This window comes from Bipolaris zeicola (assembly GCF_000523435.1).
Source record: "Bipolaris zeicola 26-R-13 unplaced genomic scaffold scaffold_66, whole genome shotgun sequence".
In the NCBI taxonomy this organism is placed as follows: domain Eukaryota; kingdom Fungi; phylum Ascomycota; class Dothideomycetes; order Pleosporales; family Pleosporaceae; genus Bipolaris; species Bipolaris zeicola.
The window spans coordinates 103,242-128,329 of NW_006912115.1; the positions used below are offsets into that span (position 1 = coordinate 103,242).

Sequence of the window (25,088 nt, forward strand, 5' to 3'; positions counted from 1 at the left end):
GAAAAAAAACCCTCGATCCCAAAAAACAACAACAACATAACAGTCAGAAGAGATGGAAGAAAACAGCTTACCACGAAAAGGAATGTCTCAACCCGCCCTCCTCTCCTCCCCCAGCCTTCCTCAACGCCGCAAAAAGCGCAAGCAATTGCGCCGCCTCCATGGCACCGGCCTCTTGCCAAAAAGTCGAAGACCCCGTCTGCTGCATGGCGAGCTCATAGCACGTCTCGAGCAGCGCATTCGTCTGCTCAGGCGCATCCCTAATCCTCGCCTTCATGGCAATCGCCATAGCGAGAAAGACATGGAACCTCGCCATGGCCATGCTAACCGAGAGCTCTACAGCCGACGACGGTTGAGCATTGGGATAGACGGCTTCGCAGAATCTCGCAAAGAGTAAAGGGGAGAGGGAGTAGGCCTTGTAGTCTAGTGACTCGAGGTGGCGGATAAATTCGTTGGTGAGGGTTTCGGCTTCGAAGCGCGAAGGGAGGGGCGTGGTAGCGAGGGCGCGGCTGCGGTCTGTGTAGCTTGAGCGCGAGGATGCTGGGCCGGGGGATTCGGCGCGGCGGGCGGCGAAGATGCCTTGGCGGGGGAGACGCGGGACCGGGGCGAGGGGAAGGAGGTCGTCGTCGATTTCAGGGATGGGAGACATGGTTTGGTCGGTGCTTCCGGCCGAGAGGGAGGATGTGGATGTTTTGCGGGAGTGGGCTGGGCGGGACAGGGGAGCATTGTTGGTTGGGGGGTGGAGTTGGGAAGGCGGTAGGTGCGGGTGTGCCATGAATTCCCAAGAAGGGGCTATGTGCATTTCTCCCGAGGGTAAGGGGGAGGTTGTTGTTGGGAGTTTGCCGGAAGAGGAGTAGGAGGAGGGGGTGGTGTAGTTGGAGAGGCTGCTGGCCGAGGGTGGTGGTGGCGGCCCCGAGGGCATGGAGTCGGGAGACGAGGCACGCGTGGTACCTAACCATAATGAAGGTACTGGTGAAGACGGCGAGGAAAAGTTGGGGAAAGGCTCACATTCGTCTATGGCGATTGAGGGCATGCTGCCGCTGCGCGCGGAGAAGGCGCCCAGGTCCAGGTCGTCGGCGGTGAATGTCGCGGGGATGCTGGTGTCGAGGTTCAGATGGGATCCGGTGCTGCTGCCACCCCCGACAGACCAGTCGAATGAGGTTGGGGTGCTGGCCATGAGGTTCTGGTCAATTGACTCCATGCCGTGCATGGGGGCGTTGACATGGCGGGCTAGTTGGGCTTCAAGTTGATGTATTCGTCCTTCTAGCGCCTCTCGATGTTCACTTTATTTGTTTAAGACAAGGGTCAGCTTATTATCACGCCATTTGGTTCGTTGACAGCATCCGTCTTCCTTTTTTTTTATGGGGGAACATGTGGGGTAGACTGACGATGCCACAACCTCTTTAGGTTTCTGCGTTCTTATACACTGCACTGCAAAGCGCTTACACGTTGCGCATGGAGTCTCGCCGTCGCAACGAATCTTCCTCCTTCGACAGCGCTCGCAGGCATTGGAGACAGATTTTCTCCTGGGCTGCCAGTCCTTTACGGCCGTTGGAGAGAAGCGCGCAGGACCTTCACCAGAAGGTAGTGAAGCTTTTCTTTCTCTCAGCATAGTCTTGATGAAGGAGGGCCGCCAAGCTTACTGAAGGGGCACATGCTGGTTAGCAGTTGTAGAGCGTTCCGCGTCGGATGAGAAGGCTTCCGGATGGATTTGATCAATTGCGGTGAATGAAGAGGCGGTGATCATAAGACGGAGGCGTGAGTGGGAAGGGTACGACGGAGGACGAGATCTCGGGTTGTTTTACATCCCGCTGAGCGTAGCGATGACAGACAAGATGGCTTGACTAATCGTCTACACCTGCCGCCGTCACGATCACAAGGGACAGATACGACACGGACTTCCGACAGTTGGGGCTTCATCCAGGTCTGTAACAGGGCTGCAGCCGGCGTTGCGTGTCGCGGGTGCTGATAGGCCCCGGGCCTGCGACGGGCAGGGCTATGCGTTTCGCATCGACTTTCCCTCCGCTCGTCAATCTTCTAGAAAATGGGCCATGGGGGTGGAGATTGCAGGAACGGGGACGCGGCCGCTCTCCGCGTCTGCAGCATAACTGTCGCATGCCGCCCTCGCCCGTGGTCGTCGAGAAATGCAAAAGGGCGGAATGGACGGTCGATTCCTCCGCTGACTTGTCGCAATGCTCCTTCAGATCTACCCGCGCCATCGATTCAAGCAAAGAGAGGAGAAGGGAACTGAGGGTGGCCAGTGGGGCATCCACGACGTTACTACAATTAACCTCCCGCCGCCGATGGTCTCGCCGCGCCCCTAGCACCCTGCACGAGCGTTGGGAGAACTGCCGAACTCACAGCAAACCGTCCTTCCGTGTCGCATCCCTTTGCCTGACACATTTGTACACGACTCAGCACGTCCACAGCCCTTTCTTCACCGCGGCCAGGCGACGTTGTCTGCACAAGCCCCGTCTATCTATGCCCCGTCGCTGGCACAACCATCTGATCTGGCCCCCTCCCGTCTCCCTCATATATACTACACTACATCCTTCAGGAACATGGCGCGAGTCACCCAATCCACCTGCTATACGCGACATAGTGGGCCATTGGTCGATTGTACGCCCTTTCCGATGATTCCTCCGTCGTCAATCGCCCATCCTTCGGTGCCAACCCCGTGGTGGACGTAGAAGAGCATGCCAGCGTCGTACTTCCTCTTGATCTGCACGAGCCTCGGGTAATTGTCGCCCCAGAAAGACTGCTGCCAGTTGGGCTCCGCAATATCAGCTTCGTTGCCATACGCGCCGCCCTTTGGTGTGATTTCTCGAAGCGGCGGCATGACGGTATTGGTAATCTTCTCCACGGTCGCTTGCCATCCCGCAGGCGTCTGGTTCGCCACTGGCGTGATGACGACCATCTGGCTCTCTTCGTTCCGGAACGCGGGGTTGGCAGAGTTGAGCGTCTTGTTCTCCTGTTCGGCTGGGCGCTGATGGTACATACTGACTACTGCTCCATTATCTACAGCGTGGCGGATGGTGGCAACCGTCTGATTGCGTATCTCGGAATCCTTCCAGTTATCGGATGGCACCAGACGGTTCGCCGCGATGCCTCCAGCACCACCGATGACCCAGTCAAGGGGGGCAAACGTGGCCTGGTAAGCTGGGAGAAAACTCTCATGGTAAGTTGTATTCGCTTTCACCTCGATGCCCAGCGAAGCGCACTTCTCGTAGAAAGGCTTGATCAACTCCTCGTACTCGTCCACAGTTTTGTCGGTGGCGAAAAAAGGCCCCATGGACCACATGTAGGCGCCAGGCCCCACCGACAGGATCGTAAAGAAAGAGTAGGTTTTGGCCCTGTTGTAAGCAGGCATGCTGTCAAAGTAAAACCTAAAAGCCTCCCAAAACTTGTCGCCGCTGACAGTCTCGGATGTCATAATGGTCCAGGTGGATGTGGTCACGGGGATCTTGCGATGAACCTTGACAATGGCAGATGTAACGACGCCAAAGGTGCCGCCGCCTCCGCCTAGTAGGGCCCAATACAGATCGCTATTTACCTCTGGTGTCGCAGTAACGAAGCGCCCACTAGCCAGTACGACTTCGAGTGCGAGGACCTGATCAGAGCCGAGTCCAAAAAACTGCATCAGAGGCGAATGTCCACCACCGGCCGAGTAACCACCAGTGACACCAACTGTTGGACAGATACCAGCTACGGCAGACACACCGTATTTGTCAGCGGCCTCATACAGCTCGAATCCCTGAACACCAGCCCCGAGCTTGAAAACTGGTCCCTTATATATGGAGCTCGCATAGTCCTTGACATACTTGATTTCTTTCAGTCCATGGGTCCAGATACTGAGTGCACCTTTTCCGACCGAACGGCCGTTATAATCGTGACCGGTATTGCGAACAACTAGTCGGAGGTTCCGATTGCGAGCGAGATTTATTGCCAACTGGATTTGAGCAACGTTGCTAACTTTGACGGCATACTCTGCGTAACCGCCCTGAGTGCAAGTGCCATTTGCGGAATTGCCGGAAGCTGGAATTGGGCAAGTCATGCCATACCACAACGGATTCATGAGCGCACCATTGTCTTGGTAGCTAAGCACGTTAGTTGCACCTCGTGACGACACTGGATATACACATACTAAATCTCCTCGGTATTCCAATCCTTAACGAGCTCAGCGCATCTCGCAGCATCGTAATTGTTGTACTGGGATTGCTTATAGCAGGGCGAGCCGATGGGGACGATCTTCTCCAAAGCCCCACCGAGGAAGGAATCGAACAAATTCCATTCAGCCTTGTTTGGGTACAAAGGATCGCCTGGCATTGTTTTGCAGCGGGCAGCTTCATGGGCGCGGCGGGTGCGTGCAGACAGTTTGGAGCTTGGACTGTCTCCAAATTCGAAGAACGAAGCGTATTCGGCATATTCGTTGTGCTCTTTGATCGCTGCAATGACATTGTCGGTCAATTGTACTGTCTCTGTCTCAAAGAGGGACAGGTTTGCAGGTGTGACACTGACATCGACTACTTCTGCAGCCGGTGAAAGGGATACACTGCCTGGTGCATTCTGTGCCGATGCCACAGCTGCATAGACTGCTGAGAGAGTGATAGACTTTGCCAGCATCTTGGGCAAGAACTGCTGGGACAGAGGAACGGTCGAGAGGAGTTGAAGAACGGATCCCTAGTGATCGTGTCCCTGCTGCTCCAAAGATTTATATGTGTTCACCCTCGTTAATACCAATATGCCGGAGCGGAGGAACCTGCTGTTTTCATCGACAATGCTTTATTAATTACTTGGGCCGATGCAGTTTGATAGCAGTAGTGTGAAATGGCTCTTCATGGTTCGCTACCGTTGGGCAAAGGATCAATGTTCCTTTCGTCTAGAACGCCATGGGCGACCGGGTAAGTAAACAGCTACCGGGAATACTGGGCGCCTAGCACAGGGATGCATTTTGTCGACCTGCATCCTTTGGTGTTAATATTCTCCACGTGTTGTCGATACTACCGTTTGCATTTTGGATCCAACAACGTTGCAGTAGTACGCTACTTGCATAGTGACCTTCCCCTAGATCACCCATGCCCCATGATTTAGAACAGAATTTGCGTTGGTTCGAGAAAAACGCAGTGTGCACTACGAGAGGGCGCCTGTGCCACAATTTGGTTGAGTAGAGTACTTTTCTTGTACACCCACTTTGGCGTAATGGGGTTGTGGCCCGCTTTTCTAAGGCCCACTACCCCACCCAAGATACTGCACTCCGCGGGCATTCCGGGACTTCTTTCGAGGGCCACCAAAAGAAGCTCGCTTAGCAAGGTTTCGCTTTTGTAGGCATGGCTTAATGCTGATATCTTGGCTGTATACGAACTAAGTAGTTTAGCCTAGACATGATCTGTGGTTTAAGTAAAGTTTAAATACCAATCAGCAAATCGGTAAAGGCTGAATCTACTGCGTAAGACCTTGAGCATATACCAGGATGTGAAGGAGGAAGCATGGTAGTGCAAAGTTGCACAATATTTCATTCTGCATACGTAGAGTTCTTTGGCGGGGTTGAATGGGGACCAACGCACCTTCTTGTACGTACTATTCGATACCCAATCAAAGCCTCAAGAAGAGCCTCACCAAACTCAACGAGTAGCAGCCTTCAGCATGTTCCTGCGAGTCCCATATAGGTAGTTCTTGCCGAAGGAAGCATCCGACACTGGCAAAGGTGCTCACCGCAGCCGGCGGCACTCGGTGCTAGCTGGCCCGCATGCAAGTAAGTACCGGCAATAATTCCGATCACCGAGCGATGTATCCGGGTTAGCGGCTTCCCCTCAAATACCCTCGCTGCAGTTGGTCGGACCTGGAGAGAACATCTCGACTTATACTTACACGTAAAGTGCAAGAAGCTGGAAACATGTCGCGAATCAATGGAGCGGAGGTAGCAAAGCACCATAGCAAGAATGATTGCTGGATTGTCCTGGATTCGAAAGCATACAATATTACCAACTTCTTATCAGAACACCCAGGTGGCGCACCAATTCTCATGAAGAATGCTGGTTCGGTGAGTGTACCTCAGTGTATGGTCAGAGGATTTTCTCACGATTGAATAGGACGCAACAGAAGAGTTCAAAAAATATCATCCATTGAGCTATATCGATGACTTCCTGCCAAAGGACGCCCTGCTAGGGCCTGTTGACCCAGACACTTTTGGCCAGCTTCGTCAAATCAAAAACACCGATTCCAGAAAGCCGTCAGAGACCGATCCCAACTCTAACGAGATTCCCCATGTCAGTCTTTGCGTTTCCACGACCGACTTTGAACCAGTGGCAAAAGCAGTCATACCCCATAAGTCATATGTCTATGCCTCTGGCTCCGCAAACACGGGTGCATCGATTAAAGCCAACATTGAGGACTGGGGTCGCATTAGTTTCCGTCCACGTGTAATGCGCAATGTCGGCGAGGTAGACACGCGTCGCAGGATTTTTGGCCACAGCTCACCGTACCCATTCTACGTCTGCCCCATGGGGACAATGGGCGCGATCCACCCAGGTGCAGAACTAGAAATGGTGCGAGGATCAGTCCGCAAAGGAATCCACATGCTTGTCAGTACAGCAAGTTCCAGGACGACCGAGCAAATCATGCAGAGTTATGTCGATGAACAAAAGCGGCTTGGCAATGGAAGCCCGACACAACTGTTTTACCAATACTACATGCCTGTGGACAAGGGCAAAGCTCTCGAACTCCTTCGCATTGTAAAGCGCTGCGGATACAAGGGCCTATGGATAACAGTCGACGCACCCATTCTCGGAAAGCGCACCGCAGATCGCCGCCTTCAGGCCGAGGAAGCAGTCGCAGTCGGCCTTGCTGATGAAGGTCCCGGAGAATGGGAAGCTGGTGGTGACAATGCTTTTGCTCCTGCCATGGGCGGACGCCCAGTCCAAGGCCAATTAACTCCGTACATGACATGGGACGACTTGGAGTGGATCCGTAAGGAATGGGATGGACCCATTGTACTCAAGGGCATTCAATGCGCAGAAGACGCAAAACTCGCAATGGAATACGGATGCGATGGTATCTTGCTCAGCAACCATGGCGGCAGACAATTGCATACTGCGCCTAGTGCACTCACGACACTCCTGGAAATCCGGACCTACTGTCCCGAAGTCCTCGGTAAGCTAGAAGTCTTCCTCGATGGCGGCCTGAGAGACGGAAACGATGTGCTCAAAGCATTGTGTCTGGGTGCTACTGCAGTCGGTGTTGGAAGGCCGTTCCTCTATGCGCTTGGTGCCTATGGCTCCAAGGGTGTTGAGCGATGCGTTGAGAGTAAGTTCAAACACGTGAGAGTCTGGATAAGGAAAACTTTGCTAACGCTTCGATCAGTACTCGCGGATGAGCTCGATACTGGAATGCGCTTGCTGGGTATCACGTCCTTGGATCAGTGTAGACCTGAGATGGTCAACGCGAGTCGCCTGCTGAATGAGATGTGGCGACCCGAGCAGTTGAATTTGAAGAGCAAGATATAGATATAGAATATACAGGAGCATCTTCGGGTACGAATTCAGATTGCGCTGTCATGTGGTTTACGGCTATGGTTGTTCTGACTCGAATGGTTTTGGTGATATTTGTGGTGCGATCACAAGCCGTTGGAAAGCGAAGACCAATAGTACCCCGCAACCCCACATTGACTGCAGAAAATTTTAGACACGACGGATTTTGATGAATTTTTGTTACAAATAAGGGTTCTATTATGATTACTACGACCAACTGAATATGATCGTCTGCGCCTGGGATATGTTCTGATTCATTTACACGTAAATTCGTTTGATTTCCATCACAACACCTTACGGTGAGATGGCCGAGTTGGTTATGGCGCCAGGTTAAGGTCTTCTTAACACTATATTCCTGGTCACGAAAGTGGCGTGGGTTCGAGTCCCACTCTCATCAGCATTCGTCTGCTTCAGCAGATACCCCAGGGTTCTTTTTTTGCCATTGTACCTGTCTCCAAGATTTGGCTACATGGATCTATTGTTTTTGCATATCAGCCTGCAATACATCTGGCCTGAATGATATTTTTCATGTCTTGAAGCGAACATACATCTCCTTCTCTCTCAAGAAACAAGCGTAATCGCCTCACTTCTTTGCAACAGCAACGTGCGCTACCATAGGAAACCCAACCACTTCCACAATCTCCGCATCCTTCTTCCCATTCACGGCCCTCTTCGCCGTAACCGCCTCCTTCCTCCCTTCAATAACAAGTTGCTTCCCAAACTCCACATACTCTTTCTCCGTCCACTTAGGCCCAACCTGCCTCCATATATCCGCCAAGAACCCACACGTCTCCTGCAGACTACCCCCCGCAAACTGCACAGTCACCTCGCTCATCTCCACACTTTCAAACCCGGCTTTCTTTAGTATGTCTCGCAGGTGCTCAGCTTCGTACCATTCTTCCGCAATCGGCCACTCGAATGGTGGGTCGTGCGGTCTCACTGCCTTTTGCGCGCGGTGCAGCACAGGCATGTATCCTGCAGACTTCCAGGTTGTGACGATGGCGGTGCCGGTGGGGGATAGGGTACGGTGGATTTCTGATGCGCCTTTTAGGGGGTTGGTGAAGAAGAATATGCCCATGTTTGTTATTGAGTGCGTGAAGGAATTAGAGGGGAGGGGGGAGAGGGCGTCGCCGGGGAGGACGTGGAAGGAGAGGTTTGTAGTAGTGTTTGAGGGGGTCAGGGTGGGGAGGGTGTGTTGGGCTAGAGTGATCATTTGGGGGGAGGAGTCGGTACAGATTATAGAAGGGTGGAGGGAAGGGTTTTGCAAGAGGAGTTCTTGGGCGAGGATGCCGGGGCCGCAGGCGTTGTCGTGGATGTGCGAGTTGTTGGAAAGAGGGGGGAGGAGGGAGACGAGGTGGGTGGCTAATTGGCGGGTGCAGCCGCCGGAGGAGGTTTCGTATTTTGAGGCGAAGTCGGAGTAGAGCGTATCCATTGAGGGTTTGGAGGAAGTCATCTTGTTGGATTTGGTTTGGTCGGGTTTGAATAGTGAGAGGTTGAATGGAGTGCCTTGGAAGTGGGCTTGAGGCGGGTTTAAATATCTAGAGTGTTGATGACTGGATTACAGGGACTATTTCTGGTTACTATCGGTTTGGGGGATGGAGACTTCATGTACGCAAGCTGGTGCTGGTATGGATAAGTCTCCGTTGCACTGGAACTGTAGCTCGGATACTTTTACGTATGGAAAGTTTCCGACGCTGCAAAGTCTTATGTACGCACCCAATATGCATGCAAAACATCCTTTCTGGCCAATTGGGTACTGAGTAGAAACCAATCATGTTAGCCATCTCTAATGAAATTGCAACGTTGGACTCAAGTCTTACACATAATCCCATAATTCCTACAAGCCACAAACACATAACCCCCATCCCCTTTCCCCCTCACCAGTCAGGGAAAAAAACACTATAACTTCACATCCTCCCTAAACCTAACCAATCCATCCTGAAAAGTAGTCGCAACATGCACGCCCCTCTCATAATCCCACATGCGACTCATATACAGCGCCCTCCCCTCCGCCGCCCGCGTAACCCACGACTCCTGCACAAACCACTTCCGTCCATCCTGATCCCCCTTCCCATACCCCTCCAGATTACACACCGGCAACGCCCCATCTTCCCAGAGCGTAGGCTCAGCGTGCGGATGGTCGACGCGCGGTTCGGGAGACATAATAAGATCCCGGATGCCCGTGTGGAAGATTACGCTGTGGCTGAGCGATGCCATGCGTGTGAAGTCGCGGGGTTTATCGAGGTGTCGCGGGACGATTTGGGGGGATTGGCAGTCTGAGGCGTAGAGGTGGGTGCAGGCGTGCATGTTTGCTTCTCTTGTCAATTTCATCTTTCTGGGATCTGAGGGGGATGGGAAGGGCGCGGTAGGTAATGGAAGCGATCCCCGCAGGGAGTAAAAGGTTAACTGTTTTCGGTCGAGTGGTGCGCGGGTGCGGTTGTAGGGTGCCATTTCGACTTTTCGGAGGTGCAGGCCGGGGACGGGGTTGAAGTGATTTGGGTGGGCTGGGAGGTAGTCTTCGACGAAGACGGCGGAGTCGTTGCTGGGGGTTGAGGAGTGCTGCATTGGTTCGTTTTCTCGGCCTTTGAGGACTTCTTGGTACATTTCTTTTAGGTTGATGTGTTCTTGGGCATCGACTGATGCGCTTTCTTCGCGCTTGAAAGAACATATGCATGTGAAGGTGCTGCTTTTCGCTGCGGCTTGGGTCACGGTTACGTTGCGAGAGCAGTAGTTGTAGCCATCGCGGATTTTCTCCACACGGTAGGTGAAGTGCTCATTGGGGTTTCCAGCGAGGTTGAACCAGCCGGTGATATTCTGGTGGCTCAGTCAGCTGGATAGCTAAACGTGAGCCCAAGGCTGCAACTCGCATGTATCAGGTATCCCTCTTTCATGGTTTGTGCTGCAGCCCATGCAGCCTGCGCAAAGATATGACCACCATACGTCCCATTTTCTCCGCCTGTTGGTGAGTAGCCTCTGGTTATCGAGCGGAACGTCAACTCGTCGATTTGTTCGAGCTCTATGAGTTTGTCGAAAGGAAGTACTTTTCCTTCTTTGGTATAATACGGACGGACGACCATGGTGCTAGTGAGAGGGAACACAAAGATGAGACATGGATGGTTACTAGTGCGGTTTTGATGGTGTATTATACCAGCCTAATCAAAGTCTCAACAAACAGGCTTCAGCCTCACGGATGGAAGCTGAGCTAGCAAGTTACCTCGGAATACGAATAGTAGACAAGGCGCGGGGTCGGATAACAATAGTGATAAACCAATCATCTCGGTAGTGCCAAGCCAATTGTGTTACACAAAAGAAATATAGTTTTTAACTTATCCATAATCGTGCAGCTAGTATACTGAGCAGGGACATCCCTACACGCAACGTGGCTGAGCGTCTTTAGAAGTATCTGCTGCGATCGATTTTTCAACAACATGTAACAGCTCAATATAGTCTATCTTCTATTTAGGAACCACAGCCTCAGGTAGTAAAACACGAGACCAATACACCATATAGCCACAAGAACACTAGCTTGAATGGGTGCAAAAACAGCACCGCGAACGACAACAAACCCGCTAATTACAGCGAATATGATAGGTACGAGGATCAAGGATTTTACAGGTCGAGGCAAGTCAGGTTCCCGGAAGCGTAGGATTATTGCGCCAAGGACTGTAAGGAAGAAGAATGCATACTCAGCAAGACCGTTGAGCGTGAGCAAGATACGCATGTTTCCAAGCAATATGTAAATTGCAGAGAGGACGGTATTGAGGAGCAGTGCGTTGCTAGTCATAATCAGACGGCGTTCAGTATAGTCAATGGATACCACTTACATTGGCGACTCTCCGTTGTCTATTGCAAGGTCTGCTGGTTCGCTCTCCTCGGTATCGCTTCGGACTTTGAATGTGCCGATATACCCGACTGTACCAAGGATATGTGGGAACCAGTTGTTGTTAGCCGCCGCCACAGTCATTCTTCCAGCAACGAAAGAGTTGCCGAGTGCAGAACCGGCTATGACGAGACATATCAGGGCAGTAGCGAAGTATGCTACACCCTTTCCTAGAAAATGTGTGACAGCCGTCTACCCAAAGTTAGCAAGGATTCAGGTACGCGGAACTCTGTGCGATACTTACCACAGCGGCAGCGTCAGTTGTTGACACCACTTCCCATGGAAGTAGAACATAGTAAACAGAATTGGCCGCTACGTAGCAAAGAATGATTGTTGGAATAGCAGTGTTGATGGAAAGTGGCAGCTGACGGCTGGGATTGCGAAGCTCAGCTGCAACATAATTGGCCTTGTCCCATCCAGAGTACGCCCATAGAGCCCCGTACAGCGCTGTGCTATAAAAGCCTAGTGATTGCCACGTAGTCACTTTAGTCCAGTCAAATCGCGAACCGTCAGGTAAAACTGTATCACGTGGCGAAAACCAGTTGTTCTGATGCCAATCACCGCCGCCTAGGTCCTTGCTCTTTCCAAGGAAAACAAAGACGACAACCAATCCAGCGACTATGAGAAGAAAGATTGTGAGCAGCTTTATGGCGACAAAAAAGCTCGACAACCGAGTGCTCGTCTTGGTGCTAATGGAGTTAAGAGTCGTAACGCAGACCAAAACCAGCAAAGACAAAAGCTTGTGAGTCAAGGGCGGATCAGATTCGTTGATGCCCAAACTGGAGTATATAGATTCAACGAATACAATACTGAGGATCGCAAGGGTGGCTGGCATAGTCGCAACTACCCAAGACCAAGCCGCCATGTACCCAAACACATCGCCGTAGATGTAGGTAAGGTACGGTTGGATGCCGCCCTCGCCAGGAAACGCAGTACCCAGCTCGGCCATGGTGAGGGCACCCGTCCACGCAAGGATACCTCCGACAAGCCATACTAAAAGACCGGCACCAGGCGATGGGACGTTTGCGTCGATGGGTCCTGGAGATGAAAAGACGCCAGACCCGATAACGATGCTTATCAGTAGAGCAAAGCCGTCCAGTGCACCGAGATTGCGAGCAAACGTGCTTCGGGGAAGTGCGGTTTCTTCATGTTCTTCGTCGGGCTCGTAGGAGGTAGTCGATTCCTGACGGAGTAGGGGTGCCGTCTCTGAGGGTGCCATTGTCGTGGTCTGAAGGTGTAGAAGGGGTGGCGCGGGTTACTATGGTATTACGGTTGTGCCGAGGTGATTGCGCATGAGCGCACGAAACAAGCTGAAGCCTACGGAGCTCTCCTGGACGCGTCTGAAATCGCTAAAAGCCGAGCGTTTGTTGTCGCCCTGTCCTGTGAGTGTTGCTGATCTCGAGGGCCGAGGTGCAAATGTTCAGACGGCTAGACAGGGCACACGTTGAGGCGCGACATTATCGCGTCAAAACGAAGCTATGTTACGTCATCCCGAATTCACGCGACTATCTCTTGCAACAGATTGCAAAACAATATACGAACATTTTGACACGGCATCTTCATCATAATTACATGTTTCAAAGACATGCACACAGTTACCTTTTGTAATCTTCTACAGCAATTGTTTTCCGCGGTGTTTTTAATTTCGCCCCAAATTTGAATGGCTACAATGCTTGGATTAAAACTATTTTGAAATCTAACAAACCACCATTGGCGCTGGACCCAATGACTCAGTTTCATATTACAATCAATTGACGAAAGCAGCTTAGATGAGCATGTTTATTCGGCTCGTCGGGCTAAGAATATGCACAGATCTATACGACAAACATCTTCGCGTAAAAACGTGGAGAGCAACGCGCCTGGTGACATCATTCAGCCACTTGCTGGGTCTGGAACAGTTTGTGGACAGACACGAAGCAGGGCATGTGACAAGGCGATAGCGAACACGAGGAGAGAAAAGAAAACCAAGAACGCATGCACACATGCGTGCTGCGTGCATGCAACTAGCAGGTTGCTGGCTCAGGTTCCTTAGACCGATCACAAGTTGGGTAGGTTGTTCCATTCGAACTAGGTGGGATTCTAGACATTTTCCGAGAGGCGCTAGATCAGAATCCACGTTGTCCATGTCAAACTGCATCATTGCAATGAATCTACGAGGGTTCGCCATGTAATTCGTTTACACTGGATAGAGATTTAGAAAAGGCGGGGTGGTGGAGTTTGAATGGTTACCAATATGACGGACCAATGACGCTCGGTGGAGCCTGCGGGACCTAGTAGCTGTTCCCGGACTTCCCCAGGGCTTAGCGCTGCCCATCATCATGGCGACGTCACTCTGAGGACGACGAGCAGTTTGCTACAAGAGATTTCAAGGGCCTTTAAAGCGCTGGGTCCCTTCTAAATCTTCCAATTCACTCCTCCTATCAAGATACCCAATCCCTCCTCGCTTTTGTTTTCAAAAAATACCCTCATCGATACCTTTTGAATCAGACACATTCACATACTTCTCAAAATGTTCTCAAGACAAGCAACACAGAATGCACGCTTTGCTGCTCGCTGTGCGCGTCGCCCGGCTGCTCGCGTAGCAAACCCCCAGTACCGTGCCCAACACCCACGCTTCCAGTCAACCCAGACAGTCAGCTCCGGTAACTCGGGGGCCGGTACACATGCCGCAGTTGGTGCTGCTTCCGGTGCTCTTGCCGCCATCACAGTCGGCTACATCTTCTACAGACAATCGGGTGCTAGGGACGTTGTCGCGGCCTCCAAGACTGCACAAGGCTACGTTAAGTCGGCTTCACAAAAGATCAAGGAGCAGACCCCCGAGCCAAACGAGGCGCTACAATGGCTTCGCCAAGCCGCTCAGAGTTATGCTGCGTTCATCCCCGGTGCCAAGAGCTACGTTGACTCTGCCTTTGATGACCTCGATGCCATACGGGCGAAGCACGGCGACGAAGTCGACAGCATTGTACGCGAAGCATACGATGAGATGCGACAAGTTCTGGGCAAGGGCGACATGAGCCTTGTCACTGCACACCAAACCTGGGACGTCATTACCAAGCACATGAGCCGTATTGCAGACCTCGCCGGTGACGCTTCACAGCAAATCATGGATAACCACCCACAACTGAAGGAGAAGTTGGGCGGCAACATCGACAAGCTCAAGGAGTATGGCGACAAGTATGGCCCTGAAGCAAAGAAGGAAGTCGACAGGACCTGGAAGCAGATCAGTGACGTTGTCAAGACTGGTATGAGTGCCGGCAACATTGAGAAGATCAGGAGCATAGTGCAGGAGAAGATTGAAAAGCTGAACAAGATGGGTGACGAGGCGTGGAAGAAGGGCATGGAGCAGGCAAAGCCCTATCTTGACAAGAACCCACAAGTCAAGAAGCTCGTGGAAGAGAATGCCGATGCGCTGAAAGGAGGCAACGTCCAAGAGCTGTACCAGCGCGTCAAGTCAGCCGTTGAGAAGGGCGACACCGGTGACCTCCAGTCATACATCAAGAGCGTCGCGGATAAGGCCAAGGATGGCGGTTTTGGTGACTACGAGCAGTACCTCAAGAAGATTCCCGGTGGTGACCAGATACTACCCAAGCTGAGCCAGCTTCAAGAAGTGGCCCAGAAGCACGGCGACGAGGCACAGAAGCTTCTCAAGGAAGCTGTTTCAGAGATCTCGGACATTCTGCAAAAGAAGGGCGACGAGGCGTCCAAGCTTGCTGAGAAGGCCAAGGAGGACTCGAAGAAATAGAGCGCTGAGCTCGGTTAGCAATCATGGGGAGGAATACTACAAAGCTTGCATCTGTACTCTAATGTATTATCAGCATCCATTGCATGGAGAGCAAATGACACGAACGAAATGATTCAACTAAGATATGCGTGAGCAAGCACTACTATTGGACTATGCATACTTCTTCACTTGCGTTGCATGTTGGCCATTTGGAAGTGAATAACGTCGGCGCGACATCCATCTTGTATCAAGGCTGTTGTCCGTATGGTGTAACAATGGGAGTTTGCGCAAGCCATGTTTGCCTATCGGCTTGGTGCATTCCTGCACAGCGATGGCCGGTGCAACGTTGAGGAGGCAACAGACCCGATTCACGAGACGCGTGTCAGGAGTGGGTGGGAACAGCTGGGTTCTTGCTGTAAAGGTAAAAGTCCTGAGAAGAGACTCCGGATCTATAAGGGAAGTTGATATGCACGGATATACGCGAGGCGGCCAACCACGAACAATAAGCGACCGGATGAGAGCGGCACAGGTCCGATGCATTGGACAAGGTAAGGATGTTTCATGTATGCCGTGGTTGGGCATGCGGTGCTCAACCATGCTTTGGAGTAAAGTGCTGATGCCTGAATACGATTCAAAGGACCAAGTACTGACGAAACAACAGCCTCTCCGCGTTTGTGGCTGCATGGAGACGTAGGCGGGGATGCACGCTTGTCACTGCCTGCATGCAGGAACTGCTCACTGCGCACACCGCAGGCCGTGCTAGAGGCATTAGACTTGCTCATGCGGGGTGAGGCGATGCCCATGGTGACATGTCGGGCCGCGTGGATTGTAGTGATACAGACGTAGTGTCCAAATGAGCAAATGAAGCATCCGGTGGAGCAGGTCAGCAAAATTGCAGTAGTTCCCGCGCTATAGTGAGGGACAGTGAAAGGGGCAGAGGCAGGTAAAGGACAGGCAGCGTACGGCAGAGAAGATGCGAGAAAGGTGACCCCACCATGTTGCAGACAGGCGGGCGTGGTGGTGGTGGGGGGGAAGCCAAGGTGAGAGCAAAGTGGTGAGAGAAGTTACATGCGTCCCACCAATGGCCTGCGCACGCTCCACCAGATTGGCCAATGACGTAGGTGCGCCTGCCCGCTGCTGCACCGCCGCCCTCCCATGCCTGACATCCGGCAGGCGCGCTCACTGCTGCTTATTTACCAGAGTCCCAACAAGCCCCTTAAAGCCTTTATCTTCTCTCTCCCTACCTCTACACTCAACACTTTACCAGGCCACTTTGAGCAGTCAGTTAGCAGCACTGATAACCCACCCAGCCTCGATACAACAACACAGCAACCATGGGCAAGGTAAACACGCACCCCCACCTTGAAAATGTACCCCGCCAGTACCCCGCTAACCCATGCATAGGCAAAGTACATCATGCTCGACTGCGACAACACGCTTGTCCAGTCAGAGCGCTACGCCTTCGAGGCCTGCGCTGACCTCACCAACGAAGTCCTCAGCAAGCACAACATCGACGCCAGGTACACGGCCGAGACACTGCTTGAAGACTTTGTCGGCCACAACTTCCGCGGAATGCTCAACGGCCTGCAGAAGAAGCACAACTTCCAGATGCCACCCGAGGAGATGGATGACTACGTCCAGCAGGAACTGGGTGCCGTCACTCGCAAGCTGAGCCAGAAGGCGGTTGAGTGTCCTGGCGTGACTGAGCAGCTCAAGTGGCTCAAGGAGCAGGGCTACCCCATGGCCGTTGTGTCGACTTCAGCCAAGAGCCGTGTCGTTGCCTCGATTGAAAAGGCGGGCATCGACCACTTCTTCCCCAACGAGCACGTCTACTCGGCTGCCACCTCGCTCAACCCGCCCTCGTCCAAGCCTGACCCCAAGATCTACCTGTACGCTGCTGAACAGCTCGGTGTCAAGCCATCCGAGGCTGTGACGGTCGAGGACAGCAAGAGCGGTGCCACGGCTGCCATGCGCGCCGGTATCCCCTGCATAGGATACGTTGGCATCTACGGCATCGAGGAGGGCAAGGAGAAGATGGAAGAGATGGCCAAGCTCCTCACAGAAGAGACCAAGTGCGCGGCCATCATGTACGACTGGAAGGACTTCCCCGAGTGCCTCAAGAAGGTTGAGGCTTCCATGTGAATGCATGGTAGAGCACCAGGCATGACGAAGATCTGATGAGCTCGATACGCCACTGCGGACGAGACTACGACCATTGACGGCTTCTATGAGTACATACATTCGATAATGAATATTTGATGGGCATGGCCCCCCTCCAAAGAGCTATTTCAGGATGATTGTTTGTGTTGTTTGGGTGTGATGTTTACAGGTTTTGTTTAACATGTGACGCAACAGTGGAACCCCGCGACGGTCGGTAGTAGCGGACGCGACGTGACGGCCCAACGTTGCCCCGTCGTCCCCACCGGCTCACGATCGAAAGAGTAGAGACTGGCAGCTGGACCTGTTCAAACGGGCATGGTTCGTCCGCACTACTGGGCGTTTTCTATTGGATGTTTGTTTGCTGGGCCAATTAGCAGCCATCCGATGCAGCGACGAAGAAAAAACTCATGTGCAGCTCCATTGGGCAGAAAACTCAGTCATCACGAGGTATTCGGACAGTATGGCTTTTGCACTACTACAAGTACATGCTCACATACATGAGTGTGTAATAGACAGTGTGACACTGGGCCGGTGATGATTCTCGCCACGTCGTGGAACTCTGAGGATATTGAAAGCGATCCACTCACCCCTATTCCTATTCCCATGACATTGCTGGGTGGTGATACCTGTCGGCAACGCGGCAAGCATAGTTATTGCCAGCCAAAAGCAGTGCTTCTCAACAATCTTGGCGTGCAAAGGCTGGTGCGTGCGGGCATCACGTTCTCTGCCCTTGGACACGCCGTCTGCGAGCAACGCGAGCGATGCAACATTGGAATTGCCCCTCTTGGGATCGTGCGCGCAACGCGTTATCTTTGGCGTTTTGACGATCGCGCTCTTGGCAGCTTTACTCCGCCGCCGGATAGGAAGAATCGACTGCGGCCAAGACATCTTAGACGAAGCCTCCTTCCCGAACCGTGCACCCATCCGTAGTTCAAGCTTTTGCTTAATCTAGAAGCCCCAAATACTCCTCTCCATAGGCTTGTCTGCCCTGGCTATACAATGCTTCGTATCCTTACTATGGGGCGCCTGTGCACCCACACCACTGCGTACCATGGGGCACTATACCGATGGTAGCATCCAAAGGGGGCAGGTAGCCTATAGACCTGCCTCGTTGGCCATAGGGGTTGCATTATAATAATTTGCCTACGAAGTTTCCATAGAACATTTAAGACCGTCCATGGACCTGTAGTACCTCGAGCACCGCTGTCTCGTTGCCTCTCAAGCCACCGCAAACATGTTCCTACGCACAGCTCTCCTCTCGCTGTCCGCCCTTGCGGTGGCAAAGGAAATGCCCAAAGATGAGCTTAGGGCTGCCCAGCTCTATGACTCTGGCATCAGGCACGAGAACAACATGGCCCTGAAGAAGGTTGCGACTCCGTTCCACTACGCTCGGCTTTGATGTTAACCAGTAACAGGAGTCATGGGCTAAACAAGAGGCTGCGGGCATGTACAACTCTGCCCAGTTCGCCGAGGTCAAGAACAAGGTCGAGTGCATCAACGGAACTGCCATCACCGACACCGATGTGTTCAAGTGCAAGAACGTCAGTAAAAATAATCCCCTAGTCGGATAGCAACAGCTGACCCATGACTAGATCGATCTCCTGCACTTCTTGTCGCATGCCGAGCTTGGCAGTACCCGTGGTGTCGGATCGTCATCGTGGGGTAAGTGATATGCATTTCCTTCAGAATGGCCAATGCTTATGACTTCCAGGTTGGACCTCGGACGATGGTCGCGAGTTTGTTGCAATCGGACAGCAAGATGGTGCTGCGTTTGCTGAGATCAACAAGGAAGGCAAACTCGTCTACCTTGGACGTCTTCCAGCATACTCGACCCCCAGCACCTGGCGCGAGATTCGTGGCCAGAACAACCTGATGATCATCGGTAGCGAGGCCCAGGGACACGGCATCCAGATCTTCGACATGAAGAAACTACTCACCGTTAACCCGGCTTCCCCGAAGGTCTTTAGCAACTCCAAGGATCTTACTGGTCACTTCAAGGGCCTCCCCAGTGGCCGAGCTCACAACGTCGTAACCAACCCTGAGACCAACTTCATCTACGCCGTCGGAGCGCAGCCCAGGACCGACAAGTGCAAGTCCGGCATCATTTTCATCGACATCACCGACCCTTCCAACCCAACCACCCCTGGATGGTAAGTCTGCAACCCTGGGAATCATCAACATGCAGCTGACATTGTATCTCAAGTGCGTCGCAGGACGGCTATGTGCACGATGCTCAGTGCCTTATCTACCACGGCCCCGACAAGCAGTTTGAGGGCCACGAGATTTGCTATGGTTATAACGAAGACTCACTTTCCATGCAAGTCAGCACCTTTGATCAAATGAGCAGCACTGACAAGGCCCAGTTATGACGTAACGAACAAGAAGGCTCCTGTTCTTTTGTCCGTCACTTCCTACGAGGGTGCAGCATACACCCACCAGGGCGCTGTCTTGGATCCCAAGAACCAGAAGTACCTGCTTCTTGACGACGAGTACGATGAGTACGACAAGGTTGGCCCCGGTGTCCCAGGAAACCCCATCACCTACATCTGGGACATTTCATCTCTGCGCGCACCAAAGCAAACCGGACTGTACAGGAGCGGAGCTAAGGGTGTCGATCACAACCAGTATGTTGCCAACGGTTTCGCATACCAGTCCAACTACGGCACTGGTTTCCGCGTCCTGGATGTCCGCTCGATTCCCCAGGATCCCACCGGTGCTGGTGTTAGGGAAGTTGGCTTCTTCGGTAAGTTATTTTTGCCACCCTTGGTATTGAAGAACATCAAAATTGATTATGATAGATATTTACCCTGAGGATGACAACATGCCCGGAGGCGGCAGCGTTGACTTTGTTGGAACTTGGTCTAGCTACGCGCTATTCAAGAGCGGTCACATCCTAGTCAACACTATGGAGCGTGGCGCGTTCGTTGTCAAGTTGCAAGCGGGTTTCGACAAATAAGCAAAGAAGGAATAATGATAATGATGGCCTGGACCTTCTTGTATCTAATTGAGACGTGGTTCTGTAAAGATCTATCGGTCCTAGTCGTATTCGGCCGGTTGCGAGTGTGGCTTGACTTATCAATTCGTAATTTGACCAATGCTACTCGGCTCTATTCCCTTGTGCTTGCCCGCTTTTTTGATCATATACCCGTTGCCAAGTCCAGCGCATAACAGCCATAGTGGTAGCGAGGTGACGGCTGCCGAGGCTCCCAATTTAGACTACCACAACCAGCCACTTTAGTCACACATTGCATATTTTTTGATCAAATTGAGAGCAACCTGTTGCTAAGCCGAGAGCTTCTCGAAGTGTTTCAGTGGCGGGATCGTCGCTTTGCCCCTTCCATTATCATCCGCCCTGATTCTGGCGCTATCATGCCAAGGCGATTCGACGGGGAATGGATGTTTCTTGGCGGGGAGTGGATTCTTGGCCGCCATCTAACTTCCCAATCAAGTGTCGTCTGGCCGTGAGCTAGGTATGTCCGAGAGATGATGCGGCTATTCTCCTTCCTCATACAACACAGCATCACGCAGCCAAGTCGACCTTCATCAATTTCGTCGCCTTCGCCCCCAGCCCTTCACCCGGCTACCCGTCACCAATATCCCACAGCATGCCTTGAATACCCATTCCCCGGTTCCCGAACAGTGGCCAACTAGCCATCGCAATAGCAGCTGCCTGAATTGGTTAGGCCAATGAGCACGCGACTATGCTAGCCCAACTCTCATAATCATTTACGAGGACGTCCACCAGAGTATATAGAGCCATGCAATTCCGGTTGGATCTGGCACGGCAGCCTTCTCAGTCTTTGCTCATCTCTCATTCTCGATATTCAAGATGAGGTTCGTTCCATTCGTTGCGCTCGCTGCGCCTGTCCTTGCCCAGGTTGGTCCCAAGCCAAACCCAAACACAAAGCCCGGCAAGCCTGGAAAGCATCACGATAAGCCTAAGAAGCTTGTCACTCCCAAGGATCTGATCAAGGACATTAAACTTGAGGATCTGCTCAAGGGTTCCCAAAAACTTCAAGACATTGCCGACGAAGCTGGCGGTAACCGTGCTTTTGGTGGCACAGGACACAACGCGACCACCGAATGGTTGTACCAGACTTTGTTGGCCACTGGCTACTATGACGTGTACAAGCAGCCATTCGTTGAGCTTTTCACCGCTGCTACGACCAAGCTCACTGTCGCCGGTGAAGATATTCCCGTCTCTTACATGACCTTTGGCCCCTCTGGCGATGCCACTGCCAACATTGTCAAGGTTAACAACCTGGGATGCGCCGCCGCAGATTACCCTGCTGCTGTTTCTGGCCAACATGCACTCATCTCTCGAGGCACTTGTCCCTTTGCCGAAAAGTCTACCCTAGCAAAGGCTGCTGGTGCTGTAGGCGCACTCATCTACAACAATGAGCCAGAGCAACCCCTCTCAGGTACCCTTGGAGGTGCAGGCAACTACGCTCCTACTGTCGGCATGACCAAGGAGGCTGGAGAGGCTCTCATTGCTAAGCTTGGAAACAGCACTGCACTCCAGGGAACCCTCTTCATCAATGCTATCCAGGAAAACCGCACCAACTACAACGTCATTGCTGAGACAAAGGAGGGCGACCACAACAACGTCCTCATGATTGGTGGCCACACCGACTCCGTCTACCAGGGCCCTGGTATCAACGATGACGGATCTGGTACTGTTGGTACTCTGGTCGCTGGTCTTGCTCTCACCAAATACAAGATCAAGAACGCCGTTCGTCTTGGTTTCTGGGGTGCTGAGGAGTTTGGCAAGCTTGGATCCTTCTACTACATGAAGACCATCAACGGCACTTTCGGCGGCAGCACCGCCGAGGCCAACAAGATCCGTGCCTACCTCAACTTCGACATGATTGCCTCGCCCAACTACGTCCTTGGTATCTACGACGGTGATGGCAGTGCCTTCAACTTCTCTGGCGCAGCCGGTTCCGACAAGATCGAGAAGGACTTTGAAGAGTTCTACGAGGAGCGCGGCCTTCCCCACGTCCCCTCCCTCTTCACCCTCCGCTCCGACTACGCTGCCTTCCTCGAGAACGGCATTCCCTCCGGCGGTCTCTTCACCGGTGCCGAAGTCCTCAAGACCCCCGAGGAGGCCCAGCTCTTCGGCGGTGAAGCCGGTAAACCCCTCGACGGATGCTACCACCAGGCCTGCGACGACATCAACAACCTCAACCACGAAGCCTACCTCCTCAACACCCAGAGCATCGCAAACTCCGTTGCCAAATACGCCGTCTCTTTCGAGGGTATCCCCAAGGCCAATGCTACTCTCCGCAAGCGCGGTGCTGAGTCGGCGCGCTTCATGAGCAGGTTCGACCACGGTGGCCATGAGCACCTTGGCCAACCTTGCGGTGCTGGAAAGCACGCTATTTAAAAAAATTCATGTTCTATAATGATTTGTTGGGGGGTTGAAAGGAAAATGATGAGATGATACCATGAGAGAAATCTTTTTGTAAAAGTAGATGAAGAATAATACCCGTTTTTTTGTTACTTTTGACTTGACTTTTGCTATATCTGGTGATTGAATGCTGTGAAACTTTCGATTTCTATCATTTTATCTTCGTAGTTGAGTTGTATCGTTGTTCTGATGTTAGGGCTAAGGACATCTAGTCCATCTCTTCATCACTCAAGCTCGACACTTCTCATCGCTAATATCAACAACATTTTTTTAAAAAAAAATCCCTTGATTCAATATAAAACTACAAGAAGCGTACAAAAAATTACCTATACATTCAATCCAAGAATTAAAAAAAATATGTAGAAACCTTCCCAAAAACTTTGGCCGAGATTACACTTTCTCTCCTTCTCCCCCCGGTAATCTGGGGGAAAGGGAGAGAGGAACTCCACAAAACGAGCATTCCGGTGCCACTTTCCACCTCGTATGTTCACAAGATTTGCAGTACTCAGGAGTTGATATACTGGAGCCTAGTACCCATTTCTTATTCACATAGTACACTTTTGCATTCAACATGTGCTTAGCGATGGAAGTATGTCGCATATGATATCTTCCTGGCGCTGTGAGGAGTTAGTTATACGTGTGTTTTGGAAAGAGTGGGGAAGGAAGGACAAACTTTGGGGAGAGTGCCGGTGGTAGGGTCGGTTGAGAGAGAGTCCTCGAGATTGACTGAGCCGAGGGTGCCGGAGGCTTGGCGGCGCTACGTGGAGGGTTAGTTTATATGCCTGCTAGTAGAAAGAATTTAGGGCAAGGGGAAGGCGAACTTGGCGGGGAAACTCAGGGAGAGAACCGGTAGTAGGGTCGATTGATAGAGACTTATCGAGATTGACTGAGCCTAGGGTGCCGGAGGCTTGACGGGGCTGTGAGGAGGGTTAGTTATATGCGCGTTAGAAAGAGTTGGGGTAAGGAGAGTGGCATCATTCTACACTTACGCCCAGATCCACTACCGTAAAAGGTTGTATAGCCTCTGAAACATCTTGCTGGCGCTTTAATGAGTTAGTTCTACGCGTATGTTGAAAAAAAATAGTGGGTTGGGAAGGACGAACTTTGGTGAGAGCGCTGGTGGCAGAGTCAGGTGTCATTGGGGAGGGCACCGCCGCAGTATCAACGGTTGGGGAAGTGACATCCTCAGGAACAAACTCGGTGGTAGCGCCGGAGGCAGAGCCGGGTATCGCTCCAGAGAGCTCAGCCGGAACCTCAACAGGTCTGGCATGGGCGCTTGAGGCGAGGAGGAGGGAGGTTAGGAGGAGGAAGTTCATGGTGAGGTTTTGTGGGTGGTTGGGTTGGTGAGGGAAGTAGTTTGGTTGATGAGATGGATACAAGGTGAATGTTTCAGAGAGTGCCTTTATATATTGGTCTTGTAGATCTCGATTTGACAAGTTCATTGGAGGGTGCTTTTCATAGGTGGCGTTTGTCTATCTATATTTCGCAAGTCTTTTGGGGCGACTTTCGGAAGTCTTGGTTGGAGAGGCGGGGAAGATCGTCCTGGATTTCTTGGATGGTTCCCAAGCGAAATTTTTGTATCGAGTGGGCTGACTTTGGTGCAAATCAGCTTCTAAAAGATGTCCTTTTTTAGATGCTTTTGGTCGGTTGGATGGCTTGGCGAGGAAGCCACTTTTCACACAAGATCTTCTCATAATGCTTGAACGTCCTATTTGGGAAGAATTTTGCGTGATCTGGCCGATCCTTGAGTCTTTGAAATTTGGTTTTGTGGGGTGGGCTGCTTGCGGTTTGTTTCTTAGGAAGGCACATGGAGATGCAACGTCAGACACCGATTTATGACTGAATGTACTCACAGGTGTTTATTTTTTGAGATTTGACGCTCCTATCGGCTCCTGCATACATCATAGAGCATCGAGTCTACTGCACCAGTCTAGCAGGTTCGTCTTGCTAATGTACACATACGCAATGTACAGTTCACGAGATAGACGGTACCTCAGTTTTGAGACTAGTTCGTGTGACAGTTCAAGATAAAACTTAACTAGATCATGCGTATCAGTGATCGTAGAATTGTGGCTGCCTTTCCTAGTTTCGGCCAAGTGCTGATGATGGATGCGTATTCACATGACAGTAGCGTAGGGTTGGGAGATGGCTAATGCTAGAAGCCACTAATGATAAAAGGCACTCTAGAATGATAATTGACAGAATCTGAAAAAACTTGACATTATATGAAAACGGTATGCCCATTGCATATGCTGCTGTAAAGAGCACTGCTTATGCGCGCTACAATCAACGCCCAGCTGCAGTGTATACCTATTTCGCTGCTCATATAACGTGTTTCACCACCGAGCGCCGCACCCCACCGAGCGCCGCAGTTCCCCCACTAAAACAACGTCG

At 52.0% G+C, this 25,088-nt stretch overlaps 12 protein-coding genes across 12 annotated transcripts; 5 read left to right on the plus strand and 7 right to left on the minus strand.

Annotated features, from left to right (window-relative positions):
* Window positions 1-67: 67 nt before the first annotated feature.
* On the minus strand, window positions 68-1,207 carry COCCADRAFT_4731 (uncharacterized protein; the record flags this gene model as incomplete). Its single annotated transcript, XM_007713704.1, has 1 exon — window positions 68-1,207. One exon carries the CDS (start codon window positions 1,205-1,207, stop codon window positions 68-70), a length of 1,140 nt encoding a protein of 379 aa, XP_007711894.1.
* A 1,377-nt stretch (window positions 1,208-2,584) lies between these two features.
* On the minus strand, window positions 2,585-4,620 carry COCCADRAFT_4732 (uncharacterized protein; the record flags this gene model as incomplete). The annotated part of the gene is made up of 2 exons (XM_007713705.1): window positions 2,585-4,094; window positions 4,142-4,620. The coding sequence occupies 2 exons, from the start codon at window positions 4,618-4,620 to the stop codon at window positions 2,585-2,587; spliced, it is 1,989 nt and encodes a 662-aa protein (XP_007711895.1).
* Window positions 4,621-5,890: 1,270 nt separating this feature from the next.
* COCCADRAFT_25975 (uncharacterized protein) lies at window positions 5,891-7,499 on the plus strand (the record flags this gene model as incomplete). The annotated part of the gene is made up of 3 exons (XM_007713710.1): window positions 5,891-6,037; window positions 6,087-7,299; window positions 7,357-7,499. The coding sequence occupies 3 exons, from the start codon at window positions 5,891-5,893 to the stop codon at window positions 7,497-7,499; spliced, it is 1,503 nt and encodes a 500-aa protein (XP_007711900.1).
* A 607-nt stretch (window positions 7,500-8,106) lies between these two features.
* On the minus strand, window positions 8,107-8,976 carry COCCADRAFT_25976 (uncharacterized protein; the record flags this gene model as incomplete). Its single annotated transcript, XM_007713711.1, has 1 exon — window positions 8,107-8,976. One exon carries the CDS (start codon window positions 8,974-8,976, stop codon window positions 8,107-8,109), a length of 870 nt encoding a protein of 289 aa, XP_007711901.1.
* Window positions 8,977-9,422: 446 nt separating this feature from the next.
* Window positions 9,423-10,600, minus strand: COCCADRAFT_36458 (uncharacterized protein; the record flags this gene model as incomplete). The annotated part of the gene is made up of 2 exons (XM_007713744.1): window positions 9,423-10,344; window positions 10,464-10,600. The coding sequence occupies 2 exons, from the start codon at window positions 10,598-10,600 to the stop codon at window positions 9,423-9,425; spliced, it is 1,059 nt and encodes a 352-aa protein (XP_007711934.1).
* A 371-nt stretch (window positions 10,601-10,971) lies between these two features.
* COCCADRAFT_95085 (uncharacterized protein) lies at window positions 10,972-12,622 on the minus strand (the record flags this gene model as incomplete). The annotated part of the gene is made up of 3 exons (XM_007713745.1): window positions 10,972-11,299; window positions 11,348-11,595; window positions 11,648-12,622. 3 exons carry the CDS (start codon window positions 12,620-12,622, stop codon window positions 10,972-10,974), a joined length of 1,551 nt encoding a protein of 516 aa, XP_007711935.1.
* A 1,290-nt stretch (window positions 12,623-13,912) lies between these two features.
* Window positions 13,913-15,145, plus strand: COCCADRAFT_4736 (uncharacterized protein; the record flags this gene model as incomplete). Its single annotated transcript, XM_007713706.1, has 1 exon — window positions 13,913-15,145. One exon carries the CDS (start codon window positions 13,913-13,915, stop codon window positions 15,143-15,145), a length of 1,233 nt encoding a protein of 410 aa, XP_007711896.1.
* A 1,313-nt stretch (window positions 15,146-16,458) lies between these two features.
* On the plus strand, window positions 16,459-17,266 carry COCCADRAFT_36461 (uncharacterized protein; the record flags this gene model as incomplete). Its single annotated transcript, XM_007713746.1, has 2 exons — window positions 16,459-16,467; window positions 16,529-17,266. 2 exons carry the CDS (start codon window positions 16,459-16,461, stop codon window positions 17,264-17,266), a joined length of 747 nt encoding a protein of 248 aa, XP_007711936.1.
* A 507-nt stretch (window positions 17,267-17,773) lies between these two features.
* Window positions 17,774-18,172, minus strand: COCCADRAFT_95169 (uncharacterized protein; the record flags this gene model as incomplete). The annotated part of the gene is made up of 1 exon (XM_007713747.1): window positions 17,774-18,172. One exon carries the CDS (start codon window positions 18,170-18,172, stop codon window positions 17,774-17,776), a length of 399 nt encoding a protein of 132 aa, XP_007711937.1.
* Window positions 18,173-18,518: 346 nt separating this feature from the next.
* Window positions 18,519-20,240, plus strand: COCCADRAFT_36462 (uncharacterized protein; the record flags this gene model as incomplete). Its single annotated transcript, XM_007713748.1, has 7 exons — window positions 18,519-18,650; window positions 18,700-18,825; window positions 18,877-18,946; window positions 18,996-19,434; window positions 19,488-19,601; window positions 19,648-20,027; window positions 20,083-20,240. The coding sequence occupies 7 exons, from the start codon at window positions 18,519-18,521 to the stop codon at window positions 20,238-20,240; spliced, it is 1,419 nt and encodes a 472-aa protein (XP_007711938.1).
* Window positions 20,241-21,113: 873 nt separating this feature from the next.
* On the plus strand, window positions 21,114-22,670 carry COCCADRAFT_25982 (uncharacterized protein; the record flags this gene model as incomplete). The annotated part of the gene is made up of 1 exon (XM_007713712.1): window positions 21,114-22,670. One exon carries the CDS (start codon window positions 21,114-21,116, stop codon window positions 22,668-22,670), a length of 1,557 nt encoding a protein of 518 aa, XP_007711902.1.
* Window positions 22,671-23,260: 590 nt separating this feature from the next.
* Window positions 23,261-24,010, minus strand: COCCADRAFT_25983 (uncharacterized protein; the record flags this gene model as incomplete). The annotated part of the gene is made up of 4 exons (XM_007713713.1): window positions 23,261-23,311; window positions 23,368-23,451; window positions 23,516-23,611; window positions 23,684-24,010. 4 exons carry the CDS (start codon window positions 24,008-24,010, stop codon window positions 23,261-23,263), a joined length of 558 nt encoding a protein of 185 aa, XP_007711903.1.
* Between the last annotated feature and the right edge of the window lie 1,078 nt (window positions 24,011-25,088).